This window comes from Leptonychotes weddellii, chromosome 11, assembly GCF_054177405.1.
Source record: "Leptonychotes weddellii isolate Sample4059 chromosome 11, ASM5417740v2, whole genome shotgun sequence".
Classification (NCBI taxonomy): Eukaryota; Metazoa; Chordata; class Mammalia; order Carnivora; family Phocidae; genus Leptonychotes; species Leptonychotes weddellii.
In genome coordinates, this window is record NC_138379.1 from 5,553,896 (window position 1) to 5,573,670 (window position 19,775).

Genomic DNA, 19,775 nt, shown 5'->3' on the forward strand with positions numbered 1-19,775 from the left:
CGCTCTCCAGCCCGCGAAGCCGGCGGGGCGGAGCCGGGGGCGGGGCCGCGGTGCGAACGGCCTCGGGCGGGGCCGGGTCTCCGTGCGCCCCTCCGCATGCACCGCCCGGCCCGGGCGCCACCCCCGCCCCAACCTCAGGGACACGTAGGCATGGACGCACATCCCTGGCAGGCGCCCGCCTCCACCCCCCGCGCCACACGAGTTCGGTCCACTCGGAGGAGCACACACACACCCCTACCCTCACATACTGTATTTTGCACAATGGCCTGGGAGGCCAGGCTGAGGTCCTAAGTGGGAGGAACTTGGCACTGTCCGAGGGGGGCAGGGACACCTGGCTTGAACCCGGAGCATAGGTGGGAGAGGGGGCAGAAGGGGATGCGGGCCAGGCATGATGGGTACGTCTGCAGCCCGACCTCCCAGGCCGAATGGATGTGCGCCTGTGTGGGTGTTGGCCGCGGCTCACCAGGTACTCGCTGATGGCCGCCCGCTCCCCAGCTGCCGGAACCGTGCTGGGCCCCGTGGGGACATCCCACAGAAGCAAAAGCAGGCAGCACTCCTGGCTTTAGGAAGTGGGTCAAGGACTTTCAACAGCAACCCTAGGACACACAGCCCAAGCGAGGACCCCTGCACAGCCAGCCAAGCCCAGGGCCCCAGTTCCATTTCCCACCCCAAGACAGCTCCCACCACAGACCACACTCAACCACCACAACTTCCTTGCAAAAACCCTCGGCTCACCCGAGGGCCAGTGGAAATTTATTTATTTTTTTGTCCTTTCTGTCTTTCCCCAAGTGGCTTTTCCTTGCAAAATGCCTGACATGACACCAGAGTGGGGAAACTGGGAGTGGGGGCACCCCAGAGACTTAAATACAAGCTGGAGGGTAGGGCACAGGTGGGACAGGCGAGAGACAGCACAAGGTACATGGCTTTTCAGGTAGAGACCAAGGTTTGTTTTTTCTGCAGGAAGAAGCTGTGCCAGAGGGCCGGGAGCTAGGATCCTGGGTGGGAGGGGGTGAGGGGAGAGGCCCCGGACCCTGGGTTTGCACCCACATTCCCCGGAGGAGTAGTGGTGACAGGGTATGAGGACCTGCCCTCATAGGCTCCAAAGAACAGAAGGGGGAGAACAAGCCAGATGTGCTGCCTCGGGGAAAGGGAAGAGGTGCTGGCAGAGTGAGGGTTAAGGCTGGTGCCTGGCCTCTGGCACGGTGGGCCTTCCGCCTCTGCCTGCCATGGGGACAAAGGGGCACGGTGGGCAGGCAGCACATGGGCCTGGCTCTGGCAGGGCAGGGGGTGGCAAGAGCAGGCTCCCTCTGGGCTCAAGACACAGGCCCAGCATGGCTGCCCGCCCACCTGCTCTAGATGTGCTCAGACCCCACCGCAGCTGGACGGCTGGAGCTGTGAGTATGGAAAGGGCGGGGAAGAGAGGCAGGGAGGAGAGGCAACGGTGGGCTGCTGGGCCCCTATGGCCCCCATGCCCTTCCTGAGGTCCAGCCCAGGGCCCTGGATTCTGGGTCCTGGATCCCCTGGTCCCTTCCTGGCCCCCGGCGCTGACTGCAGCCAGGGACTGTAGAGGCCAGGGAGGCTCCCAGCTCTTGGGGAAGGGAAGTGGGGGGAGAAGGTAAAGGGGTAAGGAAAGAAACCCACTGCAGCATACATGGGGGGCAAGGAAGGGAAACAAGAGGAGCCCTCATCCCAAGGAAAGGTGTGTGGGAGGGTAGCTTTTAAAGTTACCTAGAGGCAGCAGCAGAGCAAGCCCACATCCCCACCCCAGCCAAAGGTCCTGGGTGTCCTCCCTTGGGGGCCATGACAAAACCAGGGCTCAGGGCAGCAGGCAGATGGGCCAGAGGGAGATGGGGAGCCCAGGACACCCCAAAGCCACAGACTCAAATGCCCCAGGAGAGGGAGGCACCTCCTGTCCCCTCCAGGGGCATCATCTGGAGAAGGTGCCCCCTCCTGTCCCACCCCACGTGCCCCTCCTAGCAACAGCCACCACCAGCTGGCTTCACAGGGGTGCTGTCGATCTTGAGGTTGGGCCGCTCACCCCCTGAGGCTGCCCCAGGCCCCATCCGCTTTTTGATCTCAGCAGCCATGGTCATGAATGCCTGCTCGACATTGGTAGCGTTCTTGGCACTCGTCTCCAGGAAGGGGATACCCAGAGAATCTGCAAACTCCTGACAAGGGAAGAAGAGAGAAGAGGAGGGAAAGGAGGGGTGAGGGGCAGCAGAGCCCAGCCCACCCTGGGTGGCCCGACCCAGGCCCCACCCACCTTGGCTGTGGTGTTATCCACCACTTTCTTGGTGGTGAGGTCGCTCTTGTTGCCCACCAGGAGCTTATTGACATTCTCACTGGCATAGCGGTCGATCTCCTGTAGCCACTGCTTCACGTTGGCATAGGATTCCTAAAGGAGCCAGAATCAAAAGTTATTTTGCTCCCAAACGCCCACCCCTACTCAAGGCCAGGAGAACAGGGGCTTTTGAAGGAGGTTTCCCTGGGCTCCCGAGAAAGACAGGAGCCCTGAGCTCAGGAACCCAGAGGAAGCTCTCTCTCCTCCAGGCTTAGATCTCCTCCCTGACCCACTCCATCGGACACCCTCAAAGCCAAACCTGGCACAGCACCAGCTGTCTGCCAACAGCCCTAATACCTGAACAGCTTAGGCCTAAGGGCCAGCCAGCTCTGCTGCCTGCAGCTAGTTTCCCCAAGACACAGAAAAGGCCAAAAACATGTGGGGAGCAAATGACAACAGGAGAGAGACCAGAGAGGAGACGGAAATGGAGGGGAACAAGTTAGCAAGAATCACAAAGTTCCTACAGTGGCCTTAAGATCCCTAAAAGGTAGGAAGTCTTTCAGCCCAATGGTAGGTGGAGGGTCCTCACAGAGGAGATCCTGGCCTATGAGGGAGACGTGTATCCTGGGAACAGAGCCAGACATTCGTCCTGCTTCTGGCACTAACAGCCTCCTTGCTCAGACCGGCTATCCCAACAGCTGGTCACTCCCTACCCCCTACCCCTGGCTCGTAAACAAAGACAGAACTTTTAGTAACGTGGCTGGGCTAGAGCCACACTTTCCCTTCTGAGGAATCAGAGGTGTATGGTGATATCCCACTGGGTTCAAATGTACACCTGATGCCATGTCCCAGGCTGGGCCCTGTGCTGGGCCCTGTGGACAAAGAAGGGACCAATACCTGGGTCCTGCCCTAAGGCACTCAAGGGACGGTGGAGGACTAGACCAGGACACACACACAATGGCGAAACAGGGTGATGAGTGCTGCCGGAGCTCCAGGACCGCCTCTGCCCGGGGAGACTACGGCTGACCTACGTCTGAAGGGACGAACTGGCCTTGCGTGGGAGCAAGTGGAAGGATGGGAAAGGTGCAAGGCGAGGAGATGACCTACACCAGGTCAAGCTTCAGGACGGGTACGGTGCCTCTGGGGAGCAAGGAGAAGCGGAAGGCTGCTGAGACACAGGCCCTGAGCACAGAAGGAGGGGTAAGGAGGCAGGCCAGAGGATGGAAGGTCTTAGCCTGGCTAAACTGGACAACCAGGAGCCCATGAAAGGTTTCCTTAGGAAGGGAGCAGCAGAAGCACACCTGTGTTCTGGGAAGACAGTCCGGACAGGAGTGCAGAGGCCAGATCAGACTGGCAAGAAGATGGCGACCAACTGGGAGGTGGCTGAAATAATCTAAGGAAGATGTGCCCTGAGCCAGGGAGTGAGGCAAGGAAGAGCACAGGATTTAGAATCAGACCATTTTGGGTAAGCCCCAGCTCTGCCATTTACTGTGTGACCCTAGAATTGTCACCTGACCTCTCTGAGCTTCAGCTTCCTCATTTTGATAAAACAGCAGCTCCCAGTCGGGCTGTTGTACGCAAGAGATAATGGAACACAGGCCTGTCTTATAACAAGAACTTAATTAGCAGGAGCTGCTGTCATCCTCATCACTGCTATTGTTACAAGGGAACGGACTTGAAAGAGAGGTGGGGGGGGAGGAACAGAGGGGAGAAAGAGGGGAGGGAAGAGTTTTCTGGTCAGGCCAACAGGAACTCTGTTACAAAGATGGGGATGCAGGAGCCAGTTTAGGGAGAGAGGGTGAGGACAGTGCTGGACATGCTGAGTTCTGAAGATGATCTGGAGCTCAGCAGAGGTTGGCTAGGGGCAGGGAAGGGTAAGTTCAGAAGCTAACACTAGCCTTGCCCCTCCTAGCTATGAGACCATGGGCAAGTTACCTAACACCTCCCTAAGCATATTTCATCTGGAAAACAGGGACCCCACACTTATTTCACACGAAGATTAGAATTACTACACAAAGTGCCAGCAGAGTAGGGGCGACTGGGTGGCTCAGTCGTTAAGCGTCTGCTTTCGGCTCAGGTCATGGTCCCAGGGTCCTGGGATCGAGCCCCGCATCGGGCTCCCTGCTCGGCGGGAAGCCTGCTTCTCCCTCTCCCACTCCCCCTGCTTGTGTTCCCTCTCTCGCTGTCTTTCTGTCAAATAAATAAATAAAATCTTAAAAAAAAAAAGTGCCAGCAAAGTAGAACAAAGAGAATACCCACAGTGATAACTGTATACACAGGAATCATAGAACATAAGACAGAAGCCAAACTACAAAGTGACCAGGCCCGTGCAGGGAGAGTCAGGAAGCACAGGACTGGGTGCGGGGGGGGGGTTGGAGGAAAGGCAGGGAGTGTGGTGGTGATGGTACAGGGCAAACCAGTAAAAAGTCACTGAAAAGAGAAGCTAATGCAGCAAGAGGTAGGAGAGCTGGAGATAGTAAACTTCCCAAGGAGAGGGAGGAGAAGGAAGGTGAAAGCCATGAGAGGCCAATCAGAGCAAGAACTGAAATGAGGTCATGGAACTTGGCAGCTAGAGGTCCTTGATGACCTCTGAGTAGAGCACAGTCCACACACAGCTTGTTGTCCAGAAGACATCATGAGTTCCTGGTGAGCCCAAGGGCCCAGCTGCCCCTCGGAGCAGGAACTCCTCCAGGCACAGGGCTGATGTAAGCATTTCCATGTCCCCAGGGCCTGGTCCCCACTAAGCAACAAGGTTTAGTAGAAAGAATAAAGGAGGCAGAATCAGTACACCCAGGTTTTCTGTTGCTGCCACTTAACTGCACGGCCCCAAGCAAGTCTCCTCACCACTCCGACCCATTTCCTCGTCTGTCAAATGGGAACCTAATACAGACTTCCTTAGAGCGCTAAGAGGCCGTGACAAGTTCTATACACCGTAAGGTATGGTGGGACTGCGTCAGCCTGTTAATAGGAGCACCACTGCTACGGACACCCGACTAATGGGGCCACAGCAGACACGGGGCTCCGACTCTGCTCACCATGCGCCCAGAGCGCAGGGCTCCCTCCCCTCCTTGTCTAAAGCCCTCCAATCGCTTCTCCACAGTGTCTTCACACAGGAAGCCATGGGCCCAGCACAGCAACCGATTAGCTGACTAAACCCCTACGAAACATAGGTGCCTAGGAAGTCTAGAACAAGGTGGCAAGTTTAGCTAGGAGGTGTGAGGCCTGTTTCTGCCAACGCCCTGCAGCGGGGCCTCAGAGGATGCACTTCTGCAGCTGTTTCCCTCCTTGTGAAATGAGTCCAAGTACAGTCTCCCTTCCGGGCATCATCCGGAAGAGAGGATGGGAAGAGTAAAAAGAAACAAGAACCAAAGACCTGGAGTGCCTGGCTGGCTCGGTCAGTAGAGCATGTGATTCTTGATCTTGAGGCTGTGAGTTCAACCCCAATGCTGGGTGTGTAGATTACTTAAAAAAATAAAATCCTAAAAAAACAAAAATGAAACAAAAACCAAAGACCTGAAGATGAGACAAAACTGGAGATGTGACCCCAGGAGTACCTGGTCGGTGACATCATACACCACAATGATGCCATGAGCCCCCCGATAGTAGCTGGAAGTGATGGTCCGGAACCGCTCCTGACCAGCTGTGTCCCACTACAAGACAGTAGGAGAGAAAGGCAGGTCAGCCCTGGGCTGCTTTCCCAGAGCCTCCACTGCTCCCAAGATGGCTGCTTCTGTACCAGGGACTGGGAAGAGCAACACTCACGATCTGAAGTTTGATGGTTTTGCCATCCAGCTCAATGGTTCGGATCTTGAAGTCCACCCCGATGGTGCTGATGTAGCTCTCTGTGTATGTGTCATCCTGGAAAAGTAGGGACCAATGACCTAGGTGAACAGGCCCAAAGTCCATTTGGAAAATCTACCTCCAGGTTCCTGCCCCGGCCAAGCTTGTAACTGCTAAGCCCCCATTCTCAGCACCCCATCCTGCAGCCCTGTGTCTCTGTTCAGCTAGAGATGCTACTAGGAGGTCCTGCGACTTCATCCTTGGTTCCAAGGTCTTGCAACTGCTGTGCTCTGGGTTGTCTCCCTCCCTCCTGCCACCAGCCAGGACCCCAGGTGGATGGTATGGGAGGCTTCTTACTCACAGCAAACCGCAGAAGCAGGCATGACTTGCCCACGCCCGAATCACCAATCAAAAGCAGCTTAAACAGGTAGTCACTAGAAAGAAAGGATGGGAAGGCATGAAGGAAGGCAGGAAGCCCACCCGCCATGCCATCCTGCAGTCACAACTATGGCCTTCTCCCATGATGTGAGGCTTGCCTTGGTTTAGAGTATTAAGTTGTTCACAGTATCCTCCCACAAGTCCTGGGAAGAGGAGGGCTGACCACCTCCTATATTACAGCTGGCCCAAAGGACTGAGTCTGAATTTCCACTTTACAGAGAAGGAAGCCGAGGCACAGAGGGACATGACCTGCCACCAAGGATCACAATCCTCAGGAGAAAAAGCTGGGTGTCCTACCCTGAGACCTAACAGACTCCGTGGTCTCTGGGCCAGTAGGGCCTAGCTGGGGAACCCCCTTCACTGCCCTGGGGCCCACCTGGCTTGGCAGGGGAGGCCCCAGAAATGGAAGCTGGGCCCAGCCTAGAGCTTGTTAAGTGAGTAAAGAATAAGAGCCTGGTATGAAGCCTCTAAGAAGAGGCGGTCAACGAGTACCAGTGATGGCAATTAAAATGTACTGAGTTCCTACTTCGTACCTGGCCCTGTGCTAAATACTGCAAATGCATCATCTCATTTAAGCCTCACATCAGCTCTATGAAGTGGATGGTGTTATTCCCAACTAATGAGGAAACCAGAGGTCAGAAGAGGGAAGTGACTTGCCCTAAGTTACACAGCTGTTAACTTTAAGACTGGAAACCAGGTTCAGACTCCAAAGTCTCTGTGAGAGCCTGTTGGTTCCCTTCTGTGTCCCTTATAATCCAGCTCAGAGCTTCACCCTTCCCCAAGGAAATCTGAGGCCTGGATCTGGAGGAGAAAAAGGAAGTGGCAGAAGAGGAAGAAGACAACGGACACTTGGGGAAAACTGTCAATGAGATGTGGGCCACCTACCCGCAGGGGGAGTGACCAAGAAGTGAGGAGAGTCTGAGGTACAGAGAATCCCACTGGAAGGGGAGAAACAAATGCCACATTCATCTGCACTTCATCGGCAGCGTGACGGCGAAGGGAAGGGGTGTGACGGTCGCGCAGGGGGCCTGCGCAAAGGTGAGGAGAGGGCGGGAAGGGACTGGCCTCCAGGAGCGGCAGGACAGCTAGACCCAGCAAGGGGCGAAGCGGCAGCCCCGGAGGGGAGGACCTCCGGGAGAGCAACCCAGAGCGGCACCTCGGGGCCTCCCGCGTCCGACCAGCCCCAGGAACCGGATTCCGGGAGAACGGGAAAAACAGAAAAGATTTACTGTCAGACCTAAAGGGCCCGAGTCTGGACCGGCTCCAAAACGCCGGGACCGTCGTCAGCACCCAGACCGCCACTGCAAGCAGCAGGTGGGGAAACTGAGGCCTGGAGAGACCGAGGCTGCGGGGTCACCTGACCAATAAGGCCTGTTAGGGGCCGGTGCTTCAGGCTCCAAGTAGTACCCCTTGGGGTCGCAGTGTCTGGGTCCCGGGTGCAAGAACTTGGGGTGCCGAGCCGGGGTCCTGGGGCCCCCGGGGGGAGGGGCAGGACCCGGATGTGAGGGGGGGGTCAGCGGAAGAGGGACCCGGATGTGGGGGCGCCGCTCAGTCTGACCCAGGCCGGACAACCCCAGTAAGCGTACAGCCCCGTACTCGGGATCGAGGCTGCGCCGGACGGCGCGGGCGGGGCTCACTCACTATTCGGGGTTCATGGCGGCTGCGGTGGCCCGCTCGGTCGCTCCCAGTCAGCTCTGCTCCGCCTCCCGTTCCAAGATGGTGGCCGCTCCGCCCCAGAGGCCCCGCCCGCGACGCGCAGGCGCAAACATTCCCGACTCGGGCCTTGCCGTATTGCTTCTCGGAACTTGTAGTCTCCTTACTTTGCCCAGCTCACCCCCCACCCTCCCGTTGCGCAGGCGCAAACCCGATACAGCCGCTCCAAGCCCGCGCCCCATCGCCGCCGCGCATTGCCTTCTGGGACTTGTAGTTCGCTCCCTATAGCTGTACCCTGGGCTTGAGGCCAGCTCTCGGGGACCTGACGCGTTCCGACGATGAGAGGTCAATTTTGGGCTGGGGTTGACACATTTCACGTCTGTCTGGCAGAGGTAGTCATCCCTACCCTCGCAGTTCCCGGAGTTGTTAGCATTAGTTCATTTATTTGGGGTTCTTGGTGTGCTGGCACTCCTAACTCAGACGCAGCCCCCGGAGGGTGTCGTCACCCACATTTTATAGATGGAAAAGGTCTAGTCTCGGTAACTCGCTCAAGATCAAACAGCTTAGGAAGGGGCAGAGTTCAAAGCCCGCGGTCTCCAGAGCCTCAGAGATGAAGGTTGTTAGAAAAAACTCAATCTGTGAGGCCCCCAAACAAACCCGGGATAGGAGCAAAATATCTGGGCTCCAGCAGCGCGGGACCGAACGTGAGCGACACAGATGCTCGCTCGCTCGCAACCTCTCCCGACCTCACCCCCAACCTAGAGACGCTGGGGGCCCTTGGCCTCCGCCCCAAAACAAGCCCGGCTCAGATTCAAACGGTCTTTATTTCTACAGCAACATTTGAAAATAGAGAGCGACCGCCTCACCCCCCCGCAACTGGGGCAGCCCCTCCTGCCACAGGGGCCATCACCGCCCCTAGCGAGAAGCGGCAGGCGTGGGAAGAGGCGTGGCAGGATGGCTCGACGGGCGGTGCCCGGGGCGGGGTCAGTCCGTGCCTGGGCGGGGCCGGGCGGGAGGGGCAGTGCATAAGGCCGGGATGCTGGGCAGGGCCCGGCGGTGAGAGGATGGGCAAGGGGAGGGCTCTCCGTCCTGGGGCACGGGGCGATGGTGGGGCTCAACTCGTCCCTCAGAGGCCAGGAGGAGCGCGAGAAGGCCCAGGGAACCCTTTGGGGAGGCGCCGCCCCCGAGATGTAGAGCCTGGAAGATACCACCGCGCGGAATGGGGGTGATTAAGGCCTGGGCGGTACCACTAGAGAAGGGCAGGGTGAAGGGAGAACAGGGCAGTACCGTGGACTGAGGGGAGGGGCGCGGCCAATAACTTATTTCTCTATATACAGAAGCAACGGCCGGAGGGGCAGGAGGGCAGGAGTGCTGAAGGGACGGCAGGTGCTTAGTGTTCTTGGCTCGGAGGCCTGGGGAGGGTGGCCCACTGAGTCTCTACCTTGGAGACCCTGGCCAGTCCCTCACCTGGCCCTGAACCTAAAGAAGAGGGGGCCCTGCTGGATGGAATAAATAAGGGGTAGAGCTGGAGCGGGCAGGCCCAGCCTCCAGGGCTTAGGCTGAGATGACAAGGGAGGAGGTTACCCTGAGATTGAACAGAAAAGACGGGGGTCCTTGGGAGAGACAGGTGGGGCAAGCAGCAGGCCCATGCGAAGGGCTGGGGATGGGGGCAGTGCCGGGTGGAGGCTCTGGCGCTGCCCCTTCAGGATTAGCCCACGAGGGAGCTTCGTCGGGAGAGGTCCATGGAGCTGGAGCTGAGGGTGCGGCTGTCAGAGAAGCCTGTGCCTCCAGGCTGTGGGCAGAGGGGGCAGGCGGCTCAGCTTCTCGCTGCTGCCAGGCTGTACTTCCCTGGCCAGAAGGGGCCCGATCAGCCAGAGTCCCTGAGCTGGGCCCCTGACCATGTCCTGGTGCTCTGGCACTCCCGCCCACCCCCACGCGTCACTGTGTTGGCACTGGCCACTTGCATGTCCACCCCATGCAGGAGCTTGGTTTCCCTCATTTGTCTTCCCAGTGTCCAGCCCAAAGCCAGGCCTGGCACAGAGCTGGAAAGGCTTCTAGATAAACAGACATGATTGACAAGCTCGGCCAGTACAGAGGACATGCAGTCTTTGGGCTCTGGGGCCTGGGCCTCACTGCCCAGTGCCCCAACACCCACCCGGCCATACCTGGACTGGCTCTTCCACACTCTTGTTGAGGAAGTTGAGGGAACTGGCCCGCTTCATCCTGAGGAGAAAGGAATGCCTGGATTTGCTGAGGGTGGAACTGGGGAGGATGTGGGAAAGGGTCAGGTTGGGGCTGGAGATGGAGGCTGATGGGAGGGGAGTATATCCGGTGGGTGGTGGAGCTTGAGGGAGATGAGGGAGTTCTCCTGGATCAGGAACTCATCTGGGGTTGGTGGCCCATGGGGTGGGTTCTTGAGAGGCTCACCCTAGGTGGAGGGCCCATCTGGGGCAGAGGCTCACCTGGGGTTAGGAGGCTCCTGGGGGCCACCACCCTGCAACTTCTTCACCAGCATCTCACTGCTACGCCTCAGGGCATCTCGGAGCTTCCCAAAGGAGCCGCTACGCCGCAAGGAGCCACTGCCGTCCTGCGGGGTGGATAAGTCTGTCTCTGCCACCCTGACTACCCAGCCTCCTGGCCCACCCCAGCCCCTAGACTCACCCCGCTCCACTCAGCTGCAGGCCCTGCCTCCTCGAGGTCAGACTCAGGCCGCGCCCCGGCACCCCCCGCCACGTCTCGGCTGCCCCGGCGGTCTCCCCGCCCACCGCTGCCATCTTTCAGCAGTTCCACCACCTTGGTCTGGCTTGCGGGGTCCAGGCCCTGAGGGGGTGGCAGGGCACATCAGGTGGAGCCCTGAATCCTCATGGGAACACAAGGGCCACCCAGGTCCCTGCCCACACCCGTCATGCCTGTTGCCCCACCTGCTTGCGGCTGCGGCTGGCACAGTCCTCCAGTGTATGTGCAGCTTCTAGCTTGCCCTGGCGCCGGTACAGGGCCCCCAAGCTGCGCAGGGTAGTGTTGACTGTGGGGCTGTGGACAGACAGCAGGGCAGTCTCAAACTCCGTGTTCCCCAGGAACCAGGCCTATCCTAGCATCCGGCCCACTTTGGGCCCCGAGGAACCATCCGGCCAACCAGAATCTCTCCCCTCTTATGTCCAGCCTTGTGCTCAGCCTACTTAGACTCTCCGGTCTTGGAATCCCACCCCAGGTTCCTAGGGTTGGGGACCCGGCCCCAGAGCCCTACGTGGGATATTGCCACCAGGACTAAAAGCTGGGAGACCCGGGCGCCTGGGTGGCTCAGTTGGTTAGGCGACTGCCTTCGGCTCAGGTCATGATCCCGGAGTCCCGGGATCGGGTCCCGCATCGGGCTCCCTGCTCGGCGGGGAGCCTGCTTCTCCCTCTGACCCTCCCCCCTCTCATGTGCTCTCTGTCTCTCTCATTCTCTCTGTCTCAAATAAATAAATAAAAAATCTTTAAAAAAAAAAAAAAAAGCTGGGAGACCCAAGGGCAAGAAAATTGGGCTGTCCCAGTGCCGAGAGCCTTTTTGGGACAGGTGGCCTGTGACCCAGGTCTTGAAAGACAAGTTGACAAAGAGATGTGTGTTCTGGGGGTGAGCATTATGGAGTGTAGAGCCTGGACTTGGCCCCCACCCAGGATGCTGTTTCCCTACTACCTTCTCTATTTCCAGCCCTGCCCTGCTGTGCTCACCTGTCTACTTTACAGGCCTTGTACCAGCTGCCATATTCTCCATAGGGGGTGCTGTCCCGGCGCTTGTCCTGGGGGAAGGAATGGTCAGGGGAGGTGGCACAAGTCCCTCCCCTCTACACATCCCTAGCCTCACCCTCCCTACCCAGACCACCCCAGCCCTGCCCATAGAGCTACCTTGCTCTCCTCCCGTTCTTCTGCGTGCATCCAGATGGGCTTGTTGTCCCCTGGGGGGAGAAAGGGGGCTGTCACCAGCCTCCCATATAGGCTTCTCCTGGTTGAAACATAGGACTGGGGTCTGGGGAGGCGGTTAGGGGTACCCAGGAAGGATCAGGGTTGGGCTTTGTTGAATGCATGAACGAATGAATGAATGAATGAATGAATGAATGAAAGAGTGAACAAAAAACAGACTTGAAACAATACTGACCCTCTTCTGGAACAAGGAGATGACATGGCACAAGCCTGTGGTTGAGGGGCTTGGGATTGAGGGCTGGGGGGAGCACATCCTTAAACGCCTCAAGCCCACAGCCTGAGACACATGCTAGGCCTGAATGATAGGCCAGGCCGAGTGATCCCAGAGCAGGAAATGACTGACCACTGGGGGCCGGAAGGTGGCTTCCTAGCGGGGGAGACATTTGGGGTGGGCCCTCATGGTGAACAGGAATTGCCCAGCAGAGGAAGCGGAAAAGATTCTGGGCCCAGGGCATGGGCTACGCAAAGGGTGTATAACAGTACCAGCAGGACCCAGGAGGCTGTGTGTTGTGTGTGTGTTTTTCACACATGCACACAAGTGGCTGGCAACCAGCCAGACCCCACAAGGGCCCACCCAGCTGAAGTATTTGCCCTGGATGCTGATGGCTAGGCAGGCCTGCGCTGTGTGAGCTGGGGGCACATGGCGGTCAGAGACTCACCATTGACAGAGCCAAACTCCTTCTCATGAGCGCGGGTGAGGATCTCCTTGTACAGGGTCTCTGCATCCTGGTACTTGCCCTGCTTCAGGTAGCAGGAGGCCTGGAGGAAAGGGGCCAGAGTGAGCAGGATGAAGGGAGCTGAGCCTTTTCCTTCCTTCCTCCCCCATCCTCCTTTCCTCCCTCCCCACTCCTGGCCCAGGGTACCAGGTTGTTCTTGGTCTTGGCCACGTTGGGGTCATCAGGCCCAAGGCGTGTGGCATAGATCTCCAGGGCCCTCCTATAGTAGTATTCTACCTCCTCAGCTTTGCCCTGGTTCTGGCACAGCAGGGCCAGATTGCTCAGCTGCTTGGCCACATCCGGATGAAACTTGCCCAGGACCTGGGATAGGAGTGGGAGCCAACGGCTGGGCTCAGGGCTGCCCTAGGCCCCTGCCTGCCAGGCCCAGCCGGCCTGCCCAGCCCTGCCTGCTCCCACCTTCTCCCGGATTTCCAGCGCCCGCTTGCACAGTGGCTCAGCCTCTTTGTACTTGCCCCGCTTGCCATACAGAACTGCCAGGTTGTTTAGTGTTGCGGCCACCTGGGGGGTAGGAGAATGGAGGCTCAATGACCTGGGGCCCTGCCCGAATAGGGCAGGGGCAGACCCCACCTCCCATCCACTCTCACTCACAGCCGGGTGGTCTTTGCCCAGTGTCTTTTCACGGATGGCCAGGGCATCGTTGAGCAGGTGGGCAGCCTCTTTGTACTTGTTCTGGTCCCTGGGTGCAGGGAGAAGCATGGTGAGGGGTGTCCTCTAGCCCAAGGCCCTCCCCCTACTGGTCCCAGATACCTGTGGTCACTCCTCTGGTATTTACTGATGAGGGACATGATTATGACCCAGAGCTTGGGAAGACCTGGTCAGCCCCTGCCCTCCAGGAGCTTGGGGTGACTTTGAACATTCACTCACAACTCACCAGGGCATTGAGTGCTGGGGGATGAGCAGACTCCCCCGGATTCTACCCCCACTTCCTCATGCTCAGTGTACCTTGTTGCCTATTCCCCAGGGCCTTTGCTCATACTGTTCTTTCTGCCAAGGAAAACTTTTGCAAGCCTCTCATGTTCTGGGCAACTCATCTTTCACCAAAGACCCTTCTTAAGCCTTAACGACTGAGCCACCCAGACGCCCCCCCTTCTTAAGCCTTAATGATCAGAGAAGCTGTGCTGCCTCCCTTCGAGTCCTCATGTGCTGTCCCCATTCGTAGTTATGCCCAAGCCTTTCTCCTCCAATAGACTAAGCCTGGGGGGAGGCCCAGGTACCCTGTTGGCTCAGCCCTCTCTGGGCATAATCTCCTTCTCTTTGCTGCCCAACTGCCCAGTAGAGATGAGCTGCCCAGTCCTGGCCCACAGCAGGGACTGAGGGTTTGTGACCCAGGCTGGAGGCTTCAGGAAGCGTGCAGACTCCCATGGATGACTGTGGCCAGAGGCACCCTCACCGATAGACCAAAGCCAGGATGTTCAGCATGGTGGCGACGTCAGGGTGGTCGTGGCCTGAGGTCTTCTCCAGGTCCTCAAGTGCCTGCTTGCAGAGTGGCACGGCCACCTCATAGCGGCCCTGGGAGGCGTACTGAATCACGAGGTTGTGCAGGGTGCGGAGCCGTGCTGGGATTTCATAGCCCCCGTGCTGGGCAGCCACATCCCCTCCTCCAGGGCTGGGGGCTGCAAAGCCAAGGGCAGATCAGATGTACCAACTGCCCATACCATAGCGATGCCTTTGACCTACCTGACATGTGGCCCTGGGCAAGTCACTAGCTATTCCGCCTGTTTCCCCATCTGTAGTGGGTAGAATCCCAGCCCCAATACCTCAAGCTGTGTGTTGCAGGGCAAGCCACCTAACCTCCGAGCCAGTTTCCCATCTGCAGAAAGGAGGCTCTGATATGTGTGCTCAATGCTGTTAGCAAGGCAAGCACTGGCCTAGGGCTCAGTCCTGTGCATGCATCCTCCATAACCTTCAGAAGAGGCTCAGAGAGGGAAGGAAACCAGTGGTCCCAGAATGACTAGTGGCAGAGCAGGACTTGAACCCAGGTCAGGCTGCTCCAAAGCTCTGAACTGTGATACCTGTTTCTCAGAACTTAGTGGGAGAGAAGCAACATGTGAAACCTGCCTTTTAAACTCCAACATGCTGGGATGTGATGATCAGAAATAAGGCAGGAAAGAACATGGTGGCCTTTTGGTCACCGTTTCTGGTGACCTCTGGGTCCCAAGGACAAGGAGTTTACACAGCCCTCCCCTTCCCCACCCCCAGAACCAGCTCCCCCTCTGCACCTGGGCTCTGCTCCTCCTCGTTGGGGAACAGGTCATCCAGAGAGTCTTTGGGGACGTCCCCCTTCTCCTCCTGGGAAGGACAGAATGAGTGTCAGGGAAGGAGGGGCGTGGTAGCCCAAGTGTCAGTGGCTGGGTCAGAGCCGAGTCGGCTCCATGTCCCTCCCTGCTCCCAGGCTCGCCTGCCCGATGGCCTTGCAGTGGCCGTGGTAGGGGCTCACACTGGGGGACGTGTCCTCATCCAGCTTTCGGATCTGGCTCATGAACAGCAAGTGCTGCTTCTCCTCCTCGAGCTGGGCCACAGCCTGCTCGCTGCGCTGCAGCTTCTGCTGCGTCCCCGCCAGCTCCTCTCGCAGCCACTGGTTCTCCTGCACCAGGCGCCGCACCTGAGCCCGCAGCTTCTGCTTTTCCGACTCCACGGCCCCCAGGTGGCTCGACAGCGCCAGGATCACCTGTGGTGCCAGCCAGGATGGATGAGGGTTAGAATCTCGTCCACCCCCCAGCCTGGGCCTCCTGGGGTGTTGGGGCCTGGCCCTGCCTATGAGGACCTACAGGGCTGAGGGCCACCAAGTTCTCCTCTCAAAGGAGGTCCCCCCCCCCCAAGGCCCCAAACAGTCCTGGACTAGACCTGAACCTAGGAGGTCTGGGAACCCCAGCTCCTTCCTTCCAGGGTCAGGAGCCCTGGGCTCCTAGGCTGGCTCTACTGGACTCTGAGAAAGTCCATCCCCTCTCCTGGGCCTCTAGCTAGTCCTCTGCATTAAAAAGCGCCAATTCCCACCTCATTGAGTCATCACGGAGAGGGCTAGCTGGGGTCCTACGCGTTCCCTGAGCTAGCCATTCTCTTCCTTTGTCCCCCCTGGCAGTTGTACCTAAGCCCTGCTGCCACAGCCACTATCCCATTGCCCCCTGCCCCAGGGCTAGCAATTTCCTAAGAATCCTGACAAATGGCTGAAGGGCCACGGAAAGACCCCATCCTGATTTTTGCCAAAGTGAGCCCTTGGCCTTGTGCAGCTCCTAGAGAGGAGAGGTGTACGAGTCCCGAGCCCTCAGATGGTCTGGGAACCACAAGGGAAGGGGACCCAAAGGCCTCAGCTTCAGCCCCTCCCCCCCCTCCAACCTCTAGGACTCTTCCTGAGCCTTTAGGCTCTTCCTACCTTGGAGCCTGGCATAGGCTCTACTCTTTCTCCACCCTTCACAGCCAGGGTCATTCCTGCAGCCGAAGGAAAGGAGGGCACGTTCCCTCCATGCCATCCTCTTGCCCATCTGTGTCGGTGTCTGCACACACTAGGAGGAGGACCCCTGTGTGTTTATCTCTGTACCTGGCAGCCAACTGGCCAAGGAGGGAATGACCAGCACACTGCACTGCCAGAGGGCCAAGCAGTCTGGGACCCTGCATTTTCTAGTTGACTAGCAAATGTGTAAGTGACAGGTGTTTCCACAACCACCAGCTTTTTAAAAAATTCCCTAAACAGCCTGGAAGTATATACAGCAGATGGCGTGAGCCCTATTTTAAAGACAAGGAAACCAAGATGATACCACCTGCCCAAGATTTATGGAGCCAGACGGCATCTCAGCCAAGATTTGAAGGGGCCAAGACTCTACCCTGGAGAAAGTGTGTACTCCTTGTACACCCCAGTGCTTCCTCAATATCTCCATCTGCGTATCGTCCTGGCAACCGCAACGTAAAAGAGGACCAAAACAGAACCCCTGATCATCCAGGCTCTCTTGTCTCCTTCACTCGCTCCAGCCACAATCTGGGAGTTACTCTGCCCTCCTCTCTCTCCCTTACTCCACCTCCAGGTCCTGCTGGACCCACCTCCAGAACATCTAGAACTGGGCCCCTTCTCTCTTCCCTCTGGCCACCTCTGTAGTCCAAGCTACAATTTTTCACTTGAATTCCAGCAGTGGCTTGCTAACTACCTGCTACCTGCTTCCACCCTTGACTCGCTATGGATGGTTCATTCTCCACACCTCAGCCAAAGGGATTTTTTATTTATTTATTTTAAGACTCTTTTTTTTAAAGTAATCTCTACACCCAACATGGGTCTCGAACTCACAACCCCGAGATCAAGAGTCACATGTTCTACTGAGTCAGCCAGGCACCCCCCAAAGGGAGCTTTTAAAATCTAAGGCAGACTATCTTTTGACTACTGAAGCCCTCCAAAGGCTTCCTGCTTTTCTGAGAATACAACCCAAGCTAATAAGGTGCAGCATGATCTGGCCCCCACCTTCTCCACACAGGCCTCTTCTGTCCCTCTCCTTCCCCAGGAAGCTCTGGTTAGACAGGTCTTCTCTCATTTCTCCCACCACAACAAGATCTTTGCTATCTCAGGACCTTTGCACATGTAACCTCTCGCCTCCCTCCCTTTTCTGGAGGCCAGTTCATTCCTTCCTTCAGGTCTTGGTTTAAATGTCACTTCCTCAGAAGTCTTGCCTGACCAATAAATAAGACCTCCTGCTATAAGCTATCACAAGATCTTGTTCTTCTCTTTGTAGAACTTATCACGATATGTGACAAATGTATGTGTGTTTCTGACTCTCTCCCCAGTGGACTAGGGCAGAGATCTTGTCTCTCTTGTTGGACCTGTATCTCTGGCACATAATAGATTGCCTGGCACATAGTAGGCACTTGATAACTTACCTGTGAAGGAATGAATAAGAGAATGAATTGGGGGGGGCGGTTCTTAAGGATTTCTTTTTGTTCTCCTATGCCATTCAGTCTCTGCTACCCATCAGAGAAGTCAGGAACAGGGTTCTGTGTGGGGGCTAAAGGATGATCAGGCTCTCTTGAGGCAAGGCACAGCTGGGGTTTCCAAAGCCCATTCATTTTTCAACAGATATTTACTAAGGTCTTACCATGGGCTCCAGAGGCCACATGGTTCCCTGCCCAGATTCTGTTCCTACATTGCCAGGATTCCTCTGGAAGGCTCCATCCCTCCCGTGACCTCCCACCTCAGCATCCCAGACCAGCCTACCTGGGCCTCCCCCAGACCCAGCTCGATGGCTTCCAGGGAGCGACGAAGGAGGACACATCGCTCCTGTGAGCCGGGCTCCGCCTCGCCAGCTTCATGAGCTACCAAGGGAGCGAGAAGGGCACGATGCTCCCCGCGCAGGGTCTCCAGGCCTTGGATGACGGCCTTGGTGCCCAGCACGATCTCATCCTGGCTCAGCTTCTCCTCCCGCGGAAGCACCATCGTAGCCATGGCGTGCCGCCTGTGGAGGCGAGGGGGCGGGCAGGCGGGTGCCGGGCCTGGGGCCACACCGCCGTCCGCCCCGGGTTAGGTAAACACCTCGGGTCCCCGGACGCCTGGGTCCCCAGGGTGCCCAGGTCCCCCAGCCGGCAACCCGTACCGTGCCCGCGCTCGGCCTACAGGGGGCGCGCCCAAGCTCGTCTCGGCCTGGGAGACGCAATGCGGTGAGGCCGGTGAGGCTGGACCCGGATTCGGCCCAGACCACCAGCTCAGGCCGGCTGAGGCGGCTCAGTCTCGGGACTTCCCCGGGGACTCCCCTAGCCAGGACAGAGAGCGCTGGAGGACGGTCCTACAGGGATCGTGGAGGCTCACTCGCGTGCGGGAGGCCCCGACCCCTCTAGATCCAGCCCCAACCCCTCGGGCAGCCCCTTCCCCAACAGGCAGGCCGAGTCACAGAGCGCCTTGGGAGACCCTTCCCCTACAGGAGCTTGAGATCTCGGCTTCTTCGTCCCCCCCACTAGGCCGCGCCCACAATGACCCCTCCCCATAGGCCGGCGCGACGCCCCGGGGACCCCTCCCCTGAAAAGGCCTCGCTCCCGCCCCCGGCTACCCAGGACCGCGCCCCCTCCCAGCAGGCCGGCCTTGTTCTCCCACAGCCTGCGCCCACGACGACCCCTCCCCTAGGCCAACCCAGAGGCCCCTCTCCCGGCCTGATCGGCTCGCGCGGACCTACGCCTCCCGCTCGGACCCGGCTCCTGCTCAGGTTCCGGCTCCCGCCCCGATTCACCCGGACCCGCAGCCGTGAGCGGGTCCCACCGCCTCCATCCCGCCGGCCTTCCCAGCAGTCCCCGCGCCGCCTTAAAGGTGAAGCCTCTACCTCGGCGTCGTCGGAGGGGGCGAAACACGCTCTTCTCTTCCCGCAGGCTGCCTTAAAGGAGCGCGCAGGCGGGGACCGCTCAAGGCTGGGAAGGGGGGACTGGGGCGGGGCCATCCGATGTGGGGGGCGGGGTTATTTAGGGGGCGGGCATCGAGGGGCGGGGCATGGGCTCCCCCGAGGCACCGGTTCCCAAAGGCCACCACCCATGCCCCTGAGGCCTCGGATTCCTCGACTGTACACCGCCCCGAGGCCGCAGAGGTGTGCAGAGGCTCGGGAGATCCTAATCCTGAATGCACCCAGTGCCACGGCCAGAGAGGACAGCGGGAGAAACCGAAGCGCAGGAAGAAGGCCTGGCCTCCTCCGAGTCCAGAGCGAGACTTTTGACATTTATTGACGTTTATCGAGGTAGTTGCCCCTTCCTGAGCGTTTACTGTGTGTCGGGCGCTTTGATGCTTTAAGTGCATGTACTCATTTAATGCCCACAAAGACCCAATGAAGCGAGCACTGCTATTGTGCGCGTCTCCCAGACCTGATCCCAGGCTCATTGTCTCCAGAGACTAGTTATGCCCCTCACCCAAATCAGAACTGTTTGTGTCCCTGTGGGATTCGCAGTATCTTAGGGCTGCTTCCTGGGGGAAGGGCTTC

The 19,775-nt window shown here is 58.3% G+C and overlaps 2 protein-coding genes across 9 annotated transcripts; both read right to left on the reverse strand.

Annotated features, from left to right (window-relative positions):
- Positions 1-710: 710 nt before the first annotated feature.
- On the reverse strand, positions 711-8,298 carry RAB1B (RAB1B, member RAS oncogene family). The gene is made up of 6 exons (XM_031035462.2): positions 8,141-8,298; positions 6,423-6,495; positions 6,044-6,139; positions 5,836-5,931; positions 2,264-2,395; positions 711-2,168 (listed from the first exon to the last, which is right to left on the reverse strand). The coding sequence occupies exons 1-6, from the start codon at positions 8,152-8,154 to the stop codon at positions 1,974-1,976; spliced, it is 606 nt and encodes a 201-aa protein (XP_030891322.1). The 5' UTR covers positions 8,155-8,298; the 3' UTR covers positions 711-1,973.
- Positions 8,299-8,957: 659 nt separating this feature from the next.
- Positions 8,958-19,229, reverse strand: KLC2 (kinesin light chain 2). 8 transcript variants are annotated; one of them, XM_081797739.1, is made up of 16 exons: positions 19,131-19,229; positions 18,038-18,312; positions 15,284-15,514; positions 15,066-15,135; positions 14,237-14,459; positions 13,435-13,522; positions 13,243-13,344; positions 12,973-13,146; positions 12,769-12,868; positions 12,035-12,084; positions 11,861-11,928; positions 11,074-11,182; positions 10,814-10,972; positions 10,615-10,739; positions 10,318-10,375; positions 8,958-9,349 (listed from the first exon to the last, which is right to left on the reverse strand). In XM_081797739.1, the coding sequence occupies exons 2-16, from the start codon at positions 18,263-18,265 to the stop codon at positions 9,137-9,139; spliced, it is 1,998 nt and encodes a 665-aa protein (XP_081653865.1). In that variant the 5' UTR covers positions 18,266-18,312; positions 19,131-19,229; the 3' UTR covers positions 8,958-9,136. The 8 variants fall into 8 exon arrangements, with proteins under 8 accessions (XP_081653865.1, XP_081653861.1, XP_081653864.1 ...); XM_081797735.1 differs by having other exon boundaries at positions 18,038-18,275; positions 19,131-19,221; XM_081797738.1 differs by lacking the exon at positions 19,131-19,229 and adding an exon at positions 18,987-19,124.
- Positions 19,230-19,775: the final 546 nt, after the last annotated feature.

Excerpts from the sequence above, each read along its gene's own strand:
- KLC2 (XM_081797739.1), bottom strand. The coding sequence starts at position 18,265 with ATGGCTACGATGGTGCTTCCGCGGGAGGAGAAGCTGAGCCAGGATGAG. Across the intron at positions 15,515-18,037 it reads TGGGTCTGGGGGAGGCCCAG|GTGATCCTGGCGCTGTCGAG; the intron begins GTAGGCTGGTCT and ends CTGGCACCACAG. Across the intron at positions 12,869-12,972 it reads CCAAGACCAAGAACAACCTG|GCCTCCTGCTACCTGAAGCA; the intron begins GTACCCTGGGCC and ends CCTTTCCTCCAG.
- RAB1B (XM_031035462.2), bottom strand. Across the intron at positions 2,396-5,835 it reads TGTATGATGTCACCGACCAG|GAATCCTATGCCAACGTGAA; the intron begins GTACTCCTGGGG and ends TGGCTCCTTTAG. Across the intron at positions 2,169-2,263 it reads TGGATAACACCACAGCCAAG|GAGTTTGCAGATTCTCTGGG; the intron begins GTGGGTGGGGCC and ends TTCCCTTGTCAG.